Source organism: Mangifera indica, chromosome 5 (assembly GCF_011075055.1).
Source record: "Mangifera indica cultivar Alphonso chromosome 5, CATAS_Mindica_2.1, whole genome shotgun sequence".
Lineage (NCBI taxonomy): Eukaryota > Viridiplantae > Streptophyta > Magnoliopsida > Sapindales > Anacardiaceae > Mangifera > Mangifera indica.
In genome coordinates, this window is record NC_058141.1 from 5,434,888 (window position 1) to 5,457,099 (window position 22,212).

Genomic DNA, 22,212 nt, shown 5'->3' on the forward strand with positions numbered 1-22,212 from the left:
AATGATACTAACAAGGTGTCAATCTCGAGAGTTTCAGCTCAATGAGTTAATTCTTCTTTAATTTGAACTCAACAAATTTATCCTTCTTCAACTCAAATTGGATGAGTTGATCCTTCTTCAAAGCTTGACTCATTTGCAACTAGCTTAGACTTAAATCCACCCCTAACAACATTTTTAGCCAAATGAAATGCAAAATGCTTAAGGTTGGTTTTTCTATCTTACAAAGGATTATGACAAAACGTAGTTCTCATGAAGCTATTCATGGTGACTTGACTTTGTGAAATTATACGACTTTAATTTCATTCCCATATGGATAACAAAATTTACTCAATATAAAATAAACTTTTTTCTACCATAAGTGATGAGTTTCGAATGTCGAGAAGGATGCCAACCACTTATAATATTCTGACTGATCCCCTCTCCAATTTAGACAATCTTGAAGCCACTTGTAATGTTTAATTGAGGGTTGGAGGCTTGTCTTTACCATCAAAACATACGCAAAATTCTTAGTAGAGTCATATCTCCCATGCTCACCTTTTCAATCAAAGCAAATCTTCACTTTCATTTATATTTTGATGTTAGGAGGAGACTGCTAACTTACCTAGCTAACCATCCATGCCTTTGCCTGACACATGTAAAATATTCTCATCCAATGGCTCTTATGATAAAAAAGACCATATAAAAATGATAAGTCATCAATTTTTCAAGTGCTAAATTGAGATTTTTGTGAGATTCCTGTGTTACTTATCTACAAGAAACTGGGAGAAGCTAACAATCACCACAAATTTAGAGAGAACAAGTCTCCCTTATAATGCGCAATGGTAACCAAGGACCCAAACCTCAACATATTTTGTACAACTCTCACTACAGCTATGATTACCTGCCATAAAACCATTTTCCTTCCTGTCACAATTTGTAAACGCAGAACTTAATAATGGCTTATAAATTGACAGAATGAAAACCATTAAAATAAATTATATACCTACATGGTTAATTTGGGACATGTTACAGATTGTCAAATGCTAAATTCATTCAACAAGCGAAATACAAAGGGCAACACTCATGCCAAATATGAGTGAAGTTAATTGGACTGCAGTACTTCTCAATGCTGAGTTTCCATTGTTATCCATTTCTGCAAGCACTCCAGCAACAGCAATGTAGATAAATCCATCTGCTGCAAATCCCTTTAAGAAATAAAAAAGCAAACAAAATGAATTTTAGATGGTGGCATCTAGAATGAAATTAATCCATGCATTGTTTATGCAATTCTTTTACCTCAATCAATGATGACTGCCCAGGATCTTGTCCCCAGAGCAAAGCCTACAGAGGAAGAAATGGCTATTATATCACTTTCATCATTCAAGCTAATTATTAAAACAATTGTCCCAGCAACAGAGATACAACACTCACCATTGCAGTTACTGCTAAAGCCACAAGTGCAGAGAGAAAGAAGAAGAAGAGGGCTTTGGATACACTGAAACCTGATCTCACCAGAATGCCAAAATTGCCAACCTACGAGGACCCAAGCGGTTAGTCTATCATTCAACAAAAAGTCAAAAAAAAATGAAAGGGAAAAAGAAACAAGTATCATTTTTAGAGAATTGAAAATTCAGTAGCTTAGAGTGAGAGTATGGTTGTATCTTACATTATGAACCAAATATTATATATTTGTTTTCTTCCTCGTCTTTTCTTTCTTCATGAAGATATACCATTGAGTACTCTAAAAAGGGGAGTAACCTTCCAACAGCGAGTATAGTGAGGCCAGGGAAAAAAGACAAATACAAATTGTTTAAATTATTAGAAAAAATAAATAAGAGAACTGGAAAAATTAAATTAGTAGAAATCATCATATATCAATACAATTTACTGCTATAAGTTTGTACTGGGATACCCAAAAACTTCTTGTTTTGAGAACAGAGACGTCATTTGTGACTAGAGAGCTAGTAGTTTTTTTGCAGTAAACGATGTCAAAATTTCCAACACCACCACCATTGCAATGTTGAAAAGTTTGACAAAGAAATGTAATAAATTTCAGATGTTCCACCCACAAATTCTTTTAAAGTGAGCAAAACTGAAAAGGTATGGACTTGGGAAAAAAAAAGAAGAAGAAGAAGAAAGAAATCTGAAATGACTAAAATCCTAAATTCTGGATTTTATCACATGAAAAAATGAAACGATGGTTCAGCTGGTCAATTTCAATAATTGAAGGACTGCAAAATGATTCCTGTAACTTCATCCTTCATGTTCATTATATGACTATAACAGAAAAACCTAGATGCACTTCCTAGCAGCCACCCACTAAGCAATTAAAGTGGTAATCACCCGAGAAATAATATCAAGAACAAAGCAAGCTTGCACCAGTAAGCTGGTACCTAGAATGAAGTCTTTCATATGCAGGCAAACCTAGTGTAAACTAAACTCGCCAGCCCACAAAAGGTCATGGCAATTCACTACCTACCAATATCGGTTCAATTGAATTTTATTAAATGTCTTAAGTGGCTAATAAGTCACTTTCGCTTGAACTAGAATCACCTGTAGCCTAAAATTTTGTTAATGAAACAGACTGCAAAGTGATTCCAATAATTTCTGCATCCTCCATGTGTAAATGCCTATATCGTTGAACTCTAGATGCAGTATCTAAAAATAACACAAAAAATTATGGATTTAACAAAATGTGGAAAAACTTGAGGCCTTTGCTAAATGCATTATATAATACCCCTAGGTAATGTAAAGGGCAATTCGGTCACTTCCCTATTATTAGGTACTAAATTTTTATTGCTCAAATTTTTTGGTTTTAAATTATGTGTATGCTCCCGTATCTAGAGATTATGTATGTTGTGCATTTATTGGGATATTTATATATTTATAAATATCTTTCTGCATTTATATGCATATATATTTAGATAATACTAGATTCGGAAAATTATCTATATACTACCTATTTGATTTGAGAATTAAAGATTATGACCCCATAACAATCATGATTGCCAAAACATGCATGAAAGATGAGCGTGGATAGGGGAGAGTTGCCATGAAGGGTACCATCTCCAGCCTATATGCAAAAGTCATAGCATTGGGGAAAAAAAAAAGAAAGGAGATTAACAAATTTCTTTGGATTTACTCAACACCCATACAGAGAGAAAAAGAGAGAGGAGAACTTGCTCTGCGTCGATCAAGGAAGGAAATCGCTAGGGAAACCTTTGCCACAGAAAGACCATCGTGATCACCAGAGGAAAGGTAGGCCTTCAATTTTTATTCCTTCTTAAGCCAAACTCTGTAGCTTGGAGTCCCGTATGCATGTGTATAATTGTCGTCATATGATGTTTATATATATATATATATATATTGTGTGTATACTTTTTACATGAAAACCTCTTGTGTATGGCTTCTATATACGAGAATATTTGATATCAACTGATTATGTATGCGGTGATGATTTCTAATTCACATGCTTGGATGGATTTTTAGTTTCCATGAGGACTGAAGATAATAGTTGTGTTAAAAATATGTATAAAGAAATGGCTAATTCTGTAAACATGGCTTTCCCAAATCTAAAAATGGCATGAGGTCATGGTGGTTACTGCCAAGTATATTCAAGCACCGAAGTCACGCGATGGAGCCATTGCTGGGGCATCATCCAATGCCGCCAAGAACCAAACCTGTAGCAAGGAGCATGATCGACATTCATTTGAGCATCGTCAGGCTAGATTTGAGTCGAGTCGAGCCAAGTTCGAGCTCGTGAAAGTTAAGCTCAAACTCGGCTCATTTTAAACTTGAGCTTTTAACTAGCTCGTTATTAAAATGATGTCATTTTAATACATATTGGTTAAAACGACATCGTTTTGTATCAAAATTTTAAATTCACAAATTTGACGAGTAGTTCGGGTTCGAGCGAGCTTGCACAGGGGTGGCTCGTTTTGAGCTCGTTCGAACCGAGCTCTAGCTGGCTCAGTTTGAATTCAACCCTAAGCATCGTTGTGCATCTCTCTCATCTGTTAGATCTCTAACAATTTTCCTTTTTTGTTTAACGGTGAACAACTGCATATTAAATTGTATAATTTTGAGTTGCAGTGGCATATGTGCATCCATACACATTATGGTGCATCTGCTCTTATAAAATAACAATAATACCCCCCATGCCTAGTATGTCGTGAGATGTGGAAAAATTATAATAGCTCTTCACTGGGCTTTGCTTGCAATAAAATGCCTTCTATTATCTCTTTCAATGAATCACCAACATGAGTTTGGTTGCATGATTATGATGAACATAGTTAGCATGTGCTACGATTTGGATTTTTGAATTAATTAAGTAAATAATATGGCTTAATATGTGATGATGCTTTCGTGGGTTGTTCCTTGAATTTAATTGATAAACTTACAAAGATTAAGATAGTCATAATTATGTGTGTAAGCGGTTACGAGTCATAGTAAAAGGCGACTGATGAGACGTCTTGGTCTAAGAATGCTTGAACCAATTAATGAGATGTTTCAATTCTAAACAAGGGGAAAGTGGAATTATCAGTTCAAAGGATTTGAATTTTGCTATTAAATTAGATATTGACTATGTTGTTGGAATTTTGAAAAATTTGTCCCACTTCGGATTTCTCTCTCATAAGAAATAGTCATATGATTCGAGTATGATCTTCAATAAACAGAACAAACCACCTAGAACCCGTGATGTGTTTTATTTTAGATGGACCCCACACATCGTTAAGAATAAGAGCAAAAGGATGAGATGATTTGTATGGAACATTTTGATATGAATTTCAAACATGTTTTGACAATTGACAAATCTCACAATGGAAAAAAATGAGATTTTTATTCAAAAATAAAGATGAGAACAATTTTGCAAGATATTGAAAACTTAGATGACCTAATTAATAGTGTCATAACATAATTACACTATCATTATTTTGAGAAGACATTGAAGATGATACGAGACTTTGAGGTACACACTTGGTAGATTGATGTTACCCCTTTAAATGCCATTCACCTTTCAAGAGGTAAAGACTTGCAGACACCTTAGCACTGTTAACTGTCTTCCCCGAATCTCGGTCCTGAAACACACAATTTTGAGAAGTAAATTTAGTGATGTAATTCAAGTCATTGATAAATTTGCTAATAAACAACAAATTACAATATAGATTTGGGAACAATAACATTGATTTCAGTGTCATGTCCTTTGAGAGAGAGACTGAATCAGCTCTTGTCACTTTTGAAAGGGAACCATCAGCAATTTGTACGAACTAATAAAGTGTATGGAATAAAATCTTTCAACAATCTTGCATTTCTAGTCATATGATCTAATGCACCTGAGTCAACAATCCAAGATTATGATCTAGTTTTATAAACTTTTACGGCAGTTGTAACGTTACCTTTCTGAGCAATTGAACTTGTTCCAATAATAGTGTCTGACAGTTTTTAGGAATGAGATTGGATGGTTTGAGTTAGCAACTTTTGAAGAACATCAAGTTATTCCTTACTAAAAGGGCTAGGCTCAGCAAAGGAAGAATGTTCATCAGTAGGGACAAAGGCAGTGCTTCCACTGCTTTGATAATCCCTCTGTCCACGTGGCTTATGATATGGCAGCTTCCCATGCAATCCCTAACATTTGTCTTTTGTGTGCTTGAACTTTCGACAGTGTTCACACCTGAGTCTCCTTTTCTTAGACTGGTTTTCATTGGAATTTGTTGCATTTACTTTGGTTGCCATGGTTGAATACTCACTTGTTTGCCCTCCAAGCATTAGCTTCCTCCTACTCTCTTCATGACGAACATCAGAAAAGGCTTCTCAGAGTGATGGCAAAAGCTTTGTCCCCAATATAGGACTGCGAACTTCATCAAGGCTTGGATTTAACCCTATCAGAAACTTAAATACACATTTCTTCTTGATGATACTCTTGTACTTTAGGTCGTCACTAGGACTTTCCTAATCATAAACATCAAATCGATCTGGTTGTTGCCATTGACAATAAAGCATGTTGAAGTATTTGGGTGACATTGAGGTCTCCTTGACGAAGATCAATGATGTTGCTTTCTATTCCAAATAATTTCGATGTGTTTTCTTTGTCAATTAAAGTTTCCTTGACTGCATCCCAAATCTTTTTAGTAATGTCGTAGAACATAAAAATTTTTCCAATTTCCATGGTCAAAGAATTGATTAATCATGATATCACCATATTTTTCTTAGCAATTCAGGCTTTGAATTTGGGGTCCTCATTTGGCGGTGCGACTATAACTCTAATGATATAGTCTTATTTCCTTTTACCTCAAATGTACATCAAAACTGATTGAGACCACTGTACATAGTTTGGGCCCAAGAGTTTGTGAACAGTGATGGGGGAAATAGAGACATCAGAACTGTCAAAGTTTGAGAGAGTGGCAATTTCGAGAACAAGAGTGATATCAGAGGAAGAAGGCTAGGTGATGGTAGCCATAGGATCAGTTTTTCAGAGATTTGTCCCTGATAACGAGAAAATGAATAAAATTGTATTTCTCACTAATTTTCAATTATCTCAATGGTACACAATTTATACATGTTCTAAATCTTAAATAAAGTAACAAAAATTAAAATAATTAATATACAATATTACACAATAAGAAAACAAATATTAAGAATATATTCTAACGTAAAAAATAATATATTTGAAATATATTCTAACATATTTAGAATATATGCTAACTAAAATAAATCACCTAAAGAAAAGGAAACAAAATAAGCGAGATCACAAAATTTTAGAATTCTTCCACAGTCATCTAATCCCCTCATCACAGTTCTACTATTCTAAGCGTATGTTATTCTCACAATTATATAAATAGACAATATATAAATTGAATAATAATAAATTCTTTATTAATTATTAATATAAAATTACATCCATAAATGTTAAATTCAATTGGTTCTAAGGCACTTACCCTAACAGAAAGAAAATTAAACAGGCTCAAGATCAACAAAAGAATTATGTCAATCAAAGAAGGCGTGACTTAGAGTTTGAAGTCAGTGATCATGTGTTTGTAAAGATTGCTCCATATCGACATATAATGAGATTTGACAAAAAAAGGAAATTAACACTGCGATATATAGGGTTGTACAAAATCACTAAGAGAATTGGTAAGGTGGCATATCAGTTTGCATTGCCAGCAAGCATGGAACGTATTCATAATGTGTTCCATGTGTCGCTATTACACAAGTGTCTTGACGATCCGTCCCAAACAGTTAAACTCAAGGATGTTGAGTTGAAAGACAATTTGATATATGAGGAGCATCTTGCATAGATAGTGGATCGATAGATTAAGATACTTAGGCGTCGATGAATTCCCCTAGTCAAAATTCAATGGCAAAATCATCGAATTGAGAAAGCTACTTAGGAGATAAAGAAGGATATAAGACAGATTTTCCCAATTATTCGAGTAAATTTCAAGGCCGAAATTCTTTTAAAGAGGGAGAAATGTAATACCCCTAGGTAATGTAAAGGGCAATTCAATTACTTCTCTATTATTCAGTATTGCATCTTTATTACTCGAATTTTTTGGTCTTAAATTATGTATGCTCTCATATCCAGAGATTGTGTATGTCATGCATTTATTGGGTTTTATATATATGTCTTTCTGCATTTATATGTATATATATATTTAGATAATATTGGATTTGGAAAATTATCCATATATTACCTATTTGACTTGAGAATTAAAGATCAGGATCCCATGCCGATCATGATTGCCAAAACATGCATGAAAATGAATGTGGATAAGGGAGAGTTGCCACGAAGGGTACCATCTCTAGCTTATATGCAAAAGCCACAACATTAGAAAAAAAAAAAGAGAGAGAGATTAACGAATTTCTTTGGATTTACTTAGTGCCCATAAACAGAGAGAGGGAGAGAGGAGAACCTGTTGTGCGCCAATCAAGGAAGGAAATCGCTAGGGAATCCTTTGCCACAGGAAGACCATCATGATCACTAGAGGAGAGGTAGGCATTCAATTCTTATTCCTTCTTGTGCCAAACTCCATAATTTGGAGTCCCGTATGCATGTGTGTATGATTGTCGCCGTATGACGTGTACGTGTGTGTGTGTGTGTGTGTGTTTATATATTATGTGTATGTTTTTTATATGAAAACCTCTTGCATATGGCTTATGTATATGAGAATATTTGATATTAAATGATTATGTATACAGTGATGATTTCTAATTCACATGCTTCGATGGATTCTTGGGTTCCACAACGATTGAAGATAATAATTTTGTGTTAAAGGTTTGTAGAAAGAAATGGTTAATTCTGTAAACACAACTTTCCCAAATTTGAAAGTGGTGTGAGTTCGTGGCGGTGGCCACCAAGCATATTCACACATCGAAGTTGCGCGGCCAAGCCATCTCTGGGTTGTCATCCAACGCCACCAGGAACTAGACTTGTTGGAAATAACAAACCAAAACTGTTATGACTTGGTCTTCCGTCGAAAATCGATTTGACTTCTTATCCTCTGTTTCTATTTCGTTTTGCTAGCTGATTTTTTGGATTAGTTTGTTGATAATCTTATCCAATAAAGTTGCTTGTAACTCCCTTATAAAAGGGTGATGTAGTGAAATAAAAACTTAGAGAGTATTCAGCTTGTTTCAGATTTAGAGTTCTTTTCTGTCTAAACCAAAAGGAACCAACAGTGGTATCAGAGCTTCACTACGATCTAGAAAAATCATGGCTTCCAACTTGGTGCAACTCCATGTACCTATGTTGACCAAAGACAATTATGAAAAATGGTGCATTCAATTCAAGGCATTACTCGGCTCACAAGACTTGTGGGATATTGTTAGCACCTACTCCAGAAGAAGAAAAGGCGTACACTCCAAAATAGAAGAATACTCTCAAAGACCAATGCAAAAAAGACAAGAAAGCTCTTTTCTTCCTTTATCAAGGACTGGATGATGACACTTTTGAGAAAATCTCAGAGGCCACCACTAGCAAGGCAGTGTGGGACAAACTGGCCATTATTCACAAAGGAGTGGAACGAGTTAAGAAGGTACATCTGCAGACATTACGAGGAGAATTTGAGGCAGCCCATATGAAGGAAGGAGAAACCGTATCTGACTATCATTCAAGATTAATCGTATTGTCAATCAAATGCGCAGGAATGATGAACAGCTTGAGGATGTACGTGTGATTGAAAAGATGTTACGCTCCCTTACTCCAAGTTTTGAGCATGTACTCACGGCTATTAAAGAGTCGAAAAATTTAGAGATCGTGACAATTGAAGAGTTACTAGGGTCACTTCGAGTCCATGAATTTCGCATTCGAAAGCATGCTAATAATGCAGATTGTGAACAAGCTTTGGAATTGAAAATGACTTATGAAAATAATGGTGGCAGACGGGGAAAAGGTCGTGGAAGCCCCGCTCATCGAGGTGGTGGACGCGGACGCGGACGCGGACGTGGAAATCCAATTAAGACAAGAAGCTTACAATTTGGTGAAGGAAAATCAACTGTGCAGTGTTGGAATTGCAAACAGCTCGGCCATTATGCCTCTGAATGTCCAAGTAATGATGACAACCTTGCAAATATTGTCGAAGGATCTAAAAATAACGAAGAGGAACCGACGCTTTTGTTTGTTCATGATGCAACACTTGAAGGCAGCAATATGTGGTACCTAGACTCAGGTGCGAGCAACCACGTGTGGAAGAAAGGAAGTTTTTGCTGAGCTACAAGAACATACATGCGGACCTGTTAGTTTAGGAGATAATTCAAAGTTAACGGTTGTTGGAAAAGGAAAGGTGGCCATTTATCAAAAAAATGGAACCATGACATTCATATCTGATGTTTACTACGTCCCAAATATGAAAAGCAACATCTTAAGTCTCGAACAATTGCTATAGAAGGGTCATGTGATTCACTTGGAAAATAATTTCTTAGAATTAAGAGATCCACAAGGAAGAATTATCGATCGAGTAAGAATGACAAAAAATCGAATGTTTCCGTTGTATTTGAATAGCAAGTCAGAATGTTGTCTCGTCGGTCCGATTAATAGTGAAACTGAGAAGTGGCATCTACGTTTTGGACATCTCCATTTCCATGGTCTAAAGTTATTATCCATGAAAGGCATGGTACAAGGTCTACCAAATTTAAAAATGACAGAATATGTGTGTGCCACCTGTGTGCTTAGCAAACAAGCACGGTTAGCCTTTCCTGTTGGAGTCTCGCGGAGAGCACAACACCTCGACAACTCGTACACACTGACATTTGTGGGCCACTTGAACCTGTATCTTTAGGAGGTAACAAATACTTCATAACATTTATCGACGATTTTAGCATAAAAGTGTGGGTCTACTTTCTTAAGGAGAAATCTGCTGCATTGGAACTGTTCAAAAAATTCAAAGCTTACACTGAAACAGAATGTGGAAGCAAGCTTGTAACGCTCCGTTCAGACCGAGGTGGAGAATACACCTCCATTGCATTCCAAAATTTTTGCAAAGAGCAGAGGATACGACATCAACTTACAACAGCTTACACTCCACAACAGAACGGAATTGCAAAAACAAAAAAACCGAACAATTTTAGATATGACCAAGACACTTCTCAAAGAAAAAGCATTGCCAAAAGTTTTTTAGGCTGAAGTAGTGGCATGTTCGGTATACTTGTTGAATAGGTGTCTAACAAAGAGTCTTGTCAATAAGACTCCACACGAAGCATGGAGTGGATTTCAACCAAGTATAACACACCTAAGAATCTTTGGTTGCATTGCCTATGTACAAATCCCTACTGCAAGAAGACTGAAGCTTGATGACCATGGAGAAAAATGCATATTCGTGGGATATAGTGAGGAATCCAAAGCCTACAAATTGTATAATCCTCAAACAGGAAAATTGGTGGTGAGTCGAGATGTTATTTTCGACGAAGCAATAATGTGGAAATGGGACAGCACTGAAACACAAACACATGCAAGAAACACAAAGGCAACGTCTAAAGCCATTACTCCTGCATCAACAACTCTTTCACCTTTTGAATCACCTTTTCCAAATGGTGAGCACATTCTGGAAGTTGTCACATCTGCATCACCAACTCCTTCACCTCACATTTTGAGTAGTCCCTCCTTAAGTGAACCACCACCTCTCAAAACAAGGAGATTACGTGAAATATATGATACTACCAATGAGGTAAGAGATGATGATGATGATGAGACAAATTTATTTTGTCTTTATGCAGACCATAAGCCTTAAGTTTCCAGGAGGCAAGCGAACAAGAATGCTAGAATATTGCTATGGAAGAAGAAATGCAAGCCTTTAGAAAAAATGATACTTGGCAGCTGACTGAACTCCCACCACATCAAAAGGCAATTGACGTCAAGTGGGTATATAAAATTAAAAAAAATTTTGATGGTAGCATTAATCGTTACAAAGCAAGGCTCGTGGCGAAAGGGTATAAACAAAAATATGGAATTGATTATGAAGAGGTATTTGCTCTTGTTGTCCGACTTGATATAGTGAGACTAATAATCTCATTGGCTGCAGCCCACAAGTGAAAAATTTATCAACTTGACGTCAAGTCAACCTTCCTTAATGGGATACTTGAGGAAGAAGTATACGTTCGACAACCCGAAGGGTTCATCGTTTCTGGTGAAGAGCACAAAGTGTATCGCTTGAAGAAAGCATTGTATGGGCTCAAGCAAGCTCCTAGAGCCTGGAACGCACGGATTGATGGGTATTTACTAACACATGGATTTGTGAAATGTCCATATGAGCAGTCGTTATACACTAGAAAAGGTGAGGATGGAGAATTTATGGTGTTATCCATTTATGTTGATGACTTGCTTTTTATAGGAAACAGTGAAAATCTATTTGCTCAGTTTAAGCAAGACATGTTCAGAGAGTTTGAAATGACTGATAATGGACTCATGTCCTATTGTCTTGGCCTACAAGTGCATCAAATGGTTGTAGGAATTTTTATATCAAAGAAAAGGTATATGGGTGAGATACTTGATAAATTTGGAATGAGCAATTGCAGTGTTGTCAATACTCCTGTTATAGTGAATCACAGAATATCAAAAGATGATGAAGGAAATGTTGTGGACTCAACTAAATACAAGAGTCTTATTGGGAGTTTAAGGTACCTCACAGTTACAAAGCCTGATTTAGTATACGGAGTAAGCTTATTAAGTCGATATATGGAAACTCCAAAAGAATCACATTGGCAGGCAGCAAAACGAATTTTACGGTATGTCAAAGGAACAATGAATTTTGGGTTGTTATATGCATATGGGGAAAAGCTGGAATTGATTGGTTATTCTGATAGTGACTGGGGTCGAGATCCTGAAGAAAATAAAAACACTATAGGTTATGTATTTTTTTGTTCTTCAACTGCATTCTCTTGGTCTTCGAAAAAACAAAGCATTGTTGCACTATCCTCATGTGAAGTAGAGTACGTTGCAGCTGCCTCCACAGTTTGTGAAGCAATTTGGTTGAGAAATTTACTCTCTGCTTTTGACCATCCACAGCAAGATGCAATCTTAATTTATGTAGACAACAAATCTGCAATTAAGCTAGCAAAGAATCCAGTACAACATGGGAGGAGCAAACACATTGACACCAGATTCCATTTCCTTAGAGATCATGTTAAACAGAAAACTGTGGAGCTAGCTTACTGTCACACACTTGAACAAGTAGCTGACATCTTTACCAAACCACTACCTTTTAAGAGTTTTTCATTGTTAAGGAGCATGCTTGGGATGAAAGAAGTTCAATGTGAAGGAGAGTGCAAACAGTTCTAGTTTGAAGGAGAGTGTTGGAAATAACAAACCAGAACTGTTATGACCTAGTCTTCCGTCGAAAATCAATTTGACTTCTTATCTTCTGTTTTTATTTCGTTTTGCTAGCTGATTTTTTGCTGATTTTTTGGATTAGTTTGTTGATAATCTTATCCAATAAAGTTGCTTGTAACTCCCTTATAAAAGGGTGATGTAGTGAAATAAAAACTTAGAGAGTATTCAGCTTGTTTCAAATTTAGAGTTCTTTTCTGTCTAAACCAAAAGGAACCAACAAGACTTGTAGCGAGGAGCACAATCGACGTTCACTTGAGTGTCATCGTGCATCTCTCTATCTATTTAGTTCTCCGCCCAGCAATACAAGATGCACACCAGACTTGCAACACACTTATAAAACTGGCAGCATGTATGCCAGACATGAGACGTACACACCCGACAAAGTTAGATCTATAGCAGTTTTCCTTTTTTGTTTAGCTATGAACAGTTGCATATTAAGTTGTATAATTTTGAGTTACGGTGGCATGTGTGCATCCATACACGTTATGGTACGTTTGCACCATATAAAATTATAGTAATACCCCCCATAGCAAGGAGCACAATCGGTGTTCATTTGAGTGTTATCATGAATCTCTCTCGTTTAGTTGGTTCTCTGCCCAGCCATACAGTGTGCACGTCGGACTTGCAGTGCACTTATCAAACTCGCGACATATATGCCGAACGTGAGATGTACACACCTGACAGAGTCAGATCTCCAACAGTTTTCCTTTTTTGTTTAGCAGTGAACAACTGCATATTAAGTTGTATAATTTTGAGTTGCGGTGGCATGTGTGCATCCATACGTTATGGTGCGTCTACGCCATATAAAATTATAGTAATACCCCCATGCCTAGTATGTCGTGAAAATGTGGAAAAATTAGAGTAGCCTTTCGCTGGACTTTGCTTGCAATAAAATGCCTTGTGTTATCTCTTTCAATGAATCATCAACATGAGTTTGGTTGCATGATTATGATGAACACAATTAGCATGTGCTAAGATTTGGATTTTTGAATTTATTAACTAAATAATATGGCTTAATATGTGTGCTTTTTGATGGTTGCATGCATGAGTTGAAATTCATTACCTTGAATTATGCTTCCATGGGCTGTTTCTCAAATTTAATTGATAAACTTAGAAAGATTAAGATAGTCATCATTATATGAATTGTGATAAAGGTCAGTTGATAAGACATCTTGGTCTTGAGAATACCCAAACCGATTGATGAGATGTCCCGATTCCAAAAAAGGGGAAAGTAGAATTAATTCGATATGTGTTGATAATGTGAGCGATACTTGAGATAGGTGTTCAAATTTGATGAATATGGACGTAAGAGGTATTTGAGATGGATGCCCTAACCAATACGAAGGTATAGAAGGCACCTGAGATAGGTGTCCAGTCGAATGCATCAAGGACACATGAGATGGTGAGACTCTGTCAAGGATATTCGTAAGAGGATTGTAAGGGGTCAAGTCCGGAAATGTGGGTATAATTGTATATAATTATGGGTGAGTCACATCGAAGGCCAATTAATGAGATGTCATGGTATTGAGAATGAGATGTCTCGGTCCTTTGAGATGAAATAAGAATAATTCATTATTTAAGAGGCAAGCGACGCTTGAGGTAGGTGTCCATCCTAGTTATGGTTATAAGAGATACTTGAAATGGGTGTTCAATTTGATGTGCTTTTGAGACAGATATCCATAAGAGACACTTGAAACGAGTGTCCAGCTAAGGCTAGATTCGAACCGAATTCATTTAAGCTCGAGCTCAGTTCGAACAAGCCCGAAACAAGCTAACCCCAAACGAGCTCGAGCCTACAACTTTGAGCTCAAGCTGCGAATCAAACTCGCAACTAAAACTTTTGATACAAAACGACGTCGTTTTGATCAATATGTATTAAAATGATGTCGTTTAATAACGAATTAGTTAAAGCTCGAACTCAATTACTGTAAATCGAACTGAGCTCAAGCTTGATTCGGCTTGAATCCAGCCTATGTCCAACCATTGAGCCCAGGGCGTATTCGACAGTGAGACGTTGTTGGGGAAAGGTTGATAGGGAATACTATTGAAATCATGAGTACCTACTAAGTATCTATACTTACTGTGTTCTTTGTCCTATATCTATAGGTAAGACAGACGACGAGGCACGCGGGAAGGCAAGTGGATCGGCACGCTAAGTTGCATAATTGGCTACCCTTATTCTATTGACTTAGTTAATATTTTTATGAAATTATGCACGTTAGGATTAATAATACTATTTGTAGTTACTAAACTTATTTTTGGGACACCTTTTGGCACGCTTATTTAATATTAATAACTATATGGTGTTATTTATTCTTATATTTTAAACGGGTGTTTTAATTTAAACACTTATTCACACCTCACTTCGGGATAATTACCATTAAGGATATGATTCCGAAGAAGGGTGTTACACATTATTAGCAAACGAATAATAACTCATAAGTCTTTAGTGTAAAAAGCAAACAAAAATATGCTATATCATACATATTTAACCTCAAAATTGTGACTCTGTCAATGTCTAATACATCCCATTCATGTTACAATAATTTAAACCACCTATTCCCTCTGTCCTTTTTCGTGTTTCCTTTCTTTCATTTTGGCTTACTACAAATCTAAGGGATTAATACTTGAAAGATGGTAAATTGTACACTCATCATAAAGAGAATCAAAGTCATTACAACTTAAAAAAATGAAATCATATTTCTGCATTCCTGGAGCAAAATTTAAAATCAGGATTCATTCTAAAAGCATGGGGAAAAAGTACATAATATGACTGAAGAAATATAACATTTGGTACATAGAAATGTAGAGGTTTATGAAATTCAATTAAAAATTATGGTACCAATTTCAATATCATAATTCTAAGTTATAAGATAAAGGTTTTTAAAAAGCAAAATATCTTTCGCTATCAAGTAAAAAAGAGAGGGAACTCAAACCTCTTGAGGAAGCTCATGGGCAAACAAAAATAGAGTTCTAGACCACCCACCAACAGATCCATAAAGCAGGAAAGCACTTACTAATGCCATCCCATCAGTAAAATTGTGCTGCAACACAATAAATTTGAACCACTTCAGTGCACTCATTATATTAAGAAAAATGAATCATTCAAATCAAGCAGGAAATATCTTCATACATATGTTTATGAAAGCTCAGGTGCAGAAAGTCAGGAACACATACTTAAAACACCATCAGAAAAGAGATTGAGATAACCAAACACAAGATTTGATGATCGATTCTGTTCCAAAGATTTAACATCATCAGACAAGCCATCAATGGCATCTACATCTGCTTTATCATCCCCAGCATTAGAGGAAGTCTTTCTCTGCACATTACATGCACCTTATAATGATCAATGTTTATTCAAACAATTTGACTTAAATTAAAATTCCCCACAAATGCCATCCTCCAATTTCAAGCATCCACATTAAAACAAACAAGGCACACATCCAAAAACATGCACCCCTGAATACATTTTGTCCAAAATGTTTGTGCTGATGGCTAGGCCAGATAATTTCCCTTTTTTTTTGTCTCTTTGCCAACACACTCTTACATGGTATGTGCTCCTTGTGAAGCCAAATTCTTTTCCTGACATAAATCATCCCAAGCATTAGAGGAATCTTTCTCTGCACAACACAAGCACCTTATAATGTTCAACGTTTATTCCAACAATTCCACTTGTAAAATTTCCTACATATGCCGTCCTCCAATTTCTGGCATCTACATATTACAAACAAAGCACACACCCAAAAACATGCACCCCTATATATTTTTTTGCAAGATGTTTGTGCTGATAGCTAGTCCGGATCCTTTTCCATAAAATTTCCTTTACCCAACACACTCAAACATGGTATGTGATCCTTGTCAAGCCAAATATTTTTCCTGACAGAAATCTACCTCTAACGCTGCTACCTAGCTCTAGACTTAAAACATAGCACTTCTAATTGAGCATCCCTATGGTACTCATTCTTTTTCAGAAGCATATCTGCTCCTAATCTAGCCTAAACCTTATGCTGGGTTCAAATACTAATGCTGAAATGTCCAGCAGCCAGAGAATCTGAATTTATTTACTAAATTTATTTAAAGTAGGGTTTTTAGTATAAAGGCATTTACAAGTTGAGCTGTCATCAAAAAAACCGCTAGTTGCCTGGCTGTAGGTAAGAAAAGTCTTGTCAAAGGGAGTTTTTGACATTTGAAAATCATTACAAGAAACTGAGATACTCTTCATAAAAGTAAATGAGTCTTTCAAGTCAAAAACAAACTAATAAATTCAAAAGAATGAAATTGGGGGAACAAAAAAAAAGGGAAGCTTTTTGCTCTAAGAAAAGCTCTTTTAACCAACTCCAGAACCATACCAAATAGAGGTGGGAAATTGGCCGTGGGGCCTGGGGCCCATATACAGCCCAGAGGCCCAAGCCTGCTTAGCATCCTGATCAGCCCGTTGACGTTGCACTTCAGTCTGGCCCTGATTTTAAGGGCCCAGTCCTAAGTTCAGTTCAATGATGGTGGAAAGCTTGTGATTGCTTCTTTTCACGAACATCATCATCATCCCTTAATTTCTTACTATTATGATAGCGGTGGTGGTGACCATCACCCCATGAATCAGCATCTCCAGAGTTCTCATCAACATATCTAACCAATTCCCCCACAAGAAGAAAAAGTACAATTCCCGCTGCAACAATCAATATACGAGAATACAAATTCAGGGTGCTACAACACAATCTGCAAAGCTAATATTAAGTAGATGGTTAATGAAATCTATATTAAAAAATATGGATGCTATTGAAGAGAATAATGGGCAAATTAATATAACAAAAGCAATACAAATTTATAATAAGCTAGAAAGCCACAGGTAAAAGTGGCGATAGGCCCAGTTGTCTCCAACTCAACCTATCGGGCTCATGAGTTAGGCCAGACCTTCAAACTGGGTCAACCCATTAACTTTAATTGAAAAAAAATTTATCGAATAATTTTTTTTAATTATGTTTTCTTTAATTAGAAAACATGTTAAAAAATTAAAAAAAACATGAGTTTAATTGAACCTTCTACTTTGTTTAATCTGTATTTATAGTGCATGAAGAGAATAAGTGATTGTATTTTTTTATATGTAAAACTTTTACATTTACACTTTCGCATTTTGCAAGGGGTCCAACATCTAAAAGAATAAAATTTTTCACTTCCTTCACCCACTATAAATTAAGGTTAAACAACATGTTCCAACTAAACTAAAATTTTGGTTATCTCATACATTTGAGATAAATCCAAAGAACTCAAACTCATTATTTTAAGTCTAAAATTTTTATTTTTTAAAATATTTATAATTTTTATATTATAATTATTAATTAATTAATTATAATTTTTAAAAAATTGTGAATAGTAACGGGCCAGCCCATGGGCAAAACCTAGGCCCATAGCCTGGCCTGGCCTGGCCTGACATGCTATACAATTTCGGTCCGAGCCTCATTCCGGTGTTTTGGGTCAGATCTCCATTCAACCTAACCCAATTGATACCTCTAGTCACAGTCATGGTAGTCAAATCATATATTATATCATGTATAAAAAATCTAATTTTTCGTATCATATCATAGAATACACATTTTCAAAAAGAGCAATACTATGTATACCCATTTTGGGTACACAAATGTATACACACTCATATGTGTCATCATATGATTAGTTATTATTTTATTCTTAATTTAAAATCATTCAATCATATGATGACACATATAAATGTGTACACATTTGTGTACCCAAAGTGGGTACACAGTTTTATTGTTTAAAAAAATATTAATAAAATAATAAAAATTTCTAATCGTCACATCATTATCTTAAAAAAATCACAAACAACCTTAAAATTTTAAAATTTCTTATATACTCGCCTACTATATCATTTTTCAAGGAAAGTGAATCGATCTTTATCGATAATATGTATCATATCGTAAGTTATATATTACGCATCGCATCGTACAATACGCTCACCATATCATATTAATTCGATACACATTAAGATATGTATCATTTTTTACATATATCGTATCGTATCGTGTAGCGTTTGATACTAATAACCATGGCCATGGCTACAAAATAAAGTATTTCCACAATAGCTCACTACTAGCACAAGGCATCGAAATCATGTTTTAGCAGCAAAGCAATAAGAGATAGAGGGCAGAAGACAAGACAGAAATAGCAATGAAATCAGAAAAAAAAAATTAATTTTTAAATGCAAGTTAGACTAAGGAGTTTAATTAGCTACTCCTGTCAAAAAATCAAGCCCTTCCTCAAAGCAGCTTCTCATTAGAAAGAAAATCATTGAGCATAACAGTAATCAGCAAGGTCAGCAAAACTCTTTTAATACTGAAAAATAAGCTTGATTGAGGAGTTGAACTAGCTAGCCCTATTGAGTATTGCATATATCTATCTCTATATGACTTCAAGGTGCAGTATCCGCTTACAACTATGACGTCAAGCATATATAAAACTTGTTACCACATGCAGTTCAAGCACACGTTATTGTTCAATGGCAATTAATTCACTGATCAAGGTTGAATAAGGCGCATATATGCAGAGGCATGTGCACAGATTAGCATCCTCAAAACCCATATACAACATGACTACAACATCCTCAATCACATTCAGCAAACTGATTTTGGGGACTTATTTGATGATAAAACATTGTACAGTCTTATATAGGTACCTTAACATTGGATTCAAACCAATGCCCACTCCCAAAGACATAATGTTTTCATATATACATATTTATTGATAAGTGTTCATGAGAGTATGAATGACACATGTGATAATGTTTGTGTGATTCTGCAAACAATAAGGCATATAGTAGATACAGGTTAATGAGAAATGCATTAAGTGCTTTACAACTCACCTAGAACAGATATTCCAACAAAAAGATCTTTCAAAGAATGCGAAGATGAATGATGATGTGCATGATCCTCATGGTCAGGGGTGGATTCAGGCTAGGCCGAGCCCGAACACCCCTTGACTAAAGTTTGGCTCGAATAGAAAATGGTCCGGCTCGAATTCATGAAGCCAAAATTAAGTCCAGCTCGAGTTTGGCTTATATGAAAAATGGTTTAGCTCAGCCCGGTCCGAATTTGGCTCGATTTCGTAGCTAAAATCAATAGTTCAAATTTGTAACTCGATTCAGTTTGAATCAACGGTTCGAATGGATAGTTCAAATGTATGACTTAAATTCATGGCTCGGATTCATGGCTCAAATTCTTAGTTTATTGACAAAACGATATCGTTTTACCCAAATAATATTCAAAAATTTTTGTTCGAGCCACAGATTCGAGCCGAACAGAATCACGAATTCGAAATACCAATTTGAACTACTGAAGTTGAGCTAATTTGAACTATGAATTCGAGCCGAATCAAGCCACAAATTCTAATTACTGAATCAAACCTTGAGTTCAAGTCGAACCGAGCCGAACACCCCTTAGCTCAAGTTCAGTCCGAATTTAAATCAAACGAATTTGAGTCAAGCTAAATTGACTTTCAAGACCAAGTTAGTTTGAATCATATCCAGGCCTACTTATGGTGATCATGTGAATGGGAATGCTCACCACCTACAAAACATAATCTCTTTTTATGGCACAACTGATAGCATGAATTGACCACAAACGTCTGAATAAGTGATACAAAAATGCAAATGGTGGCTCCCCTACAAGGTTCAGAACATAAGGGGTTCTAAACACAAAGTAACCTTCCCTAATCGCAGTAAGGATTTGCAGGAAATAATTGGACATATATTAATATATACCAAAATAACAGAAAAAACAGAACAGAAACCTGTATAAAATAAGGACACACATGAAATCTTCAAATCACCTCGTTACCACAACTGACATATAAACAAGTACTGGAAAAAACAGCTTCCGTGTGGCGCTGGACAAGATGCCTCCTTAATGTGGCAATGATAGCTTATTTTAACGAATGGAAATTCTATAAATTGTCTCACAAGTTAAAACCATGACCAAGGAATGCTATAAGAGTAGTTAAAGATACTCTGTTCAATACCATACCAAAAGCGTGAGGCAATTGGTGACAAAAAGCATCCCCTACATAGCTCCAGCCTGTAAACATGCAAGTAAATCAAACTGAATAAAACCATTTGGAACAGAAAAACAAGAAATAGTGCAGATCCATGAACAACGACGCCAAGCTCACCAAAAGTGAACAACCCAACTCATTAAACCACAGCCCTATTAATAAAAAACATATTAACAAGGCCATAAAAAAAATAAATCTACAATTTTAACTCGACAAATTTACACTCAAGATGAATTTAACTCAGTTCACCTAAATTCCCTTGCGGCGAATCACCAACATGATGATCATGATAGTGAGGCCCAAATTCGTACAATCTCAAATCTTCCTCCTCAGCGAGCTCCTCCGGCAGCAACATTTTCTTCTCCGTATGCCGATGCCCATTATTATCGTGGTGGTGGTGGTCATGCGACGGCGTTGTTTCGATGGCGAAACCCAGAGAGTAAGATTACAGCTGAAATAGAGAGAATGAAGATCTGGGTCCCGAAAGACGACATTGTTAGTTTAATTTTAAGTGTAAAAGAAACTGAAATAACGGAGAATGTAAAAATGGGTTTATAGGGAGATATTCGGAATGAAATTACTAAGAAGGGCGTTTACAAGTGCCTTCAATCGTGATGAAACAAACAATGCATAAGCAGAGAACGATTATGCCGATTATGATACCAAATGTTATGACATTGACATCCATCTTTTAGAACAAAGTAAGAAATTCTATTTATTTTTTCTTGTATCGGAATCTTTGAATTGAGAATCTGATAAGCTGATTACAATTTAATAAATTGGGCAAATGATAGGAAAGTGAAGCAAGATCTTTTCCATATTACTATGACTAGTAAATATATGAATAATTAATGTGGACCACCGTTGTCTAGTTTTGAGAAATTGTGTGGAAGATTTTCAGGGAGAAGATGAAATTCACATGGAATGGAATTACATTAAAAAAACCTTTTTATTCTATGATAATAATATCGACCAGAGTTAATTTCTTCTATCCGAAAATTAGAGCTAAATGATAAATCATAGTTTATCATTGCTTCCAATATTATAATTTCAGGAAATTAAATTAATTGTTTAAAACAAAAAGAGTTTTAAGCGAAATTATCTAAAAATCTAAAGATGAAGTAAAAATATTTTTTAGCAATGACCAAAATGTCCTACTATATAAAATAAGAATTTTACATATTCATTTCCACATTTCCCCCTGTATACTATTGAAAATAAAAAAAAATCACAAGTCTCCCATAGGTCTTCTACAGGCACAATAAACTTTTCGTATTTTTTGATAACCAAAAATAAAAAAGAAAGTTAATACATCATCCTTAATTTTGTTTGAATCAATTTATTGTTAG

At 35.6% G+C, this 22,212-nt stretch overlaps 1 protein-coding gene across 1 annotated transcript; it reads right to left on the reverse strand.

Moving 5' to 3' along the window:
* Nucleotides 1-688: 688 nt before the first annotated feature.
* On the reverse strand, nucleotides 689-21,766 carry LOC123215534 (IAA-alanine resistance protein 1-like). The gene is made up of 11 exons (XM_044635680.1): nucleotides 21,113-21,766; nucleotides 20,836-20,886; nucleotides 20,649-20,755; nucleotides 19,677-19,767; nucleotides 17,299-17,468; nucleotides 16,270-16,422; nucleotides 15,984-16,121; nucleotides 15,736-15,843; nucleotides 1,411-1,512; nucleotides 1,276-1,320; nucleotides 689-1,184 (listed from the first exon to the last, which is right to left on the reverse strand). Exons 1-11 carry the CDS (start codon nucleotides 21,216-21,218, stop codon nucleotides 1,029-1,031), a joined length of 1,227 nt encoding a protein of 408 aa, XP_044491615.1. The 5' UTR covers nucleotides 21,219-21,766; the 3' UTR covers nucleotides 689-1,028.
* Nucleotides 21,767-22,212: the final 446 nt, after the last annotated feature.

Bases quoted from the DNA above. Each gene is read 5' to 3' on its own strand.
- LOC123215534 (XM_044635680.1), bottom strand. From the start codon at position 21,218: ATGTTGCTGCCGGAGGAGCTCGCTGAGGAGGAAGATTTGAGATTGTAC. The intron at 19,768-20,648 runs TAACGAGGTGAT...GGCTCGGCCTAG, and splicing joins TGTTTATATGTCAGTTGTGG to CCTGAATCCACCCCTGACCA. The intron at 1,321-1,410 runs GTGAGTGTTGTA...CTTCCTCTGTAG, and splicing joins CTTTAGCAGTAACTGCAATG to GCTTTGCTCTGGGGACAAGA.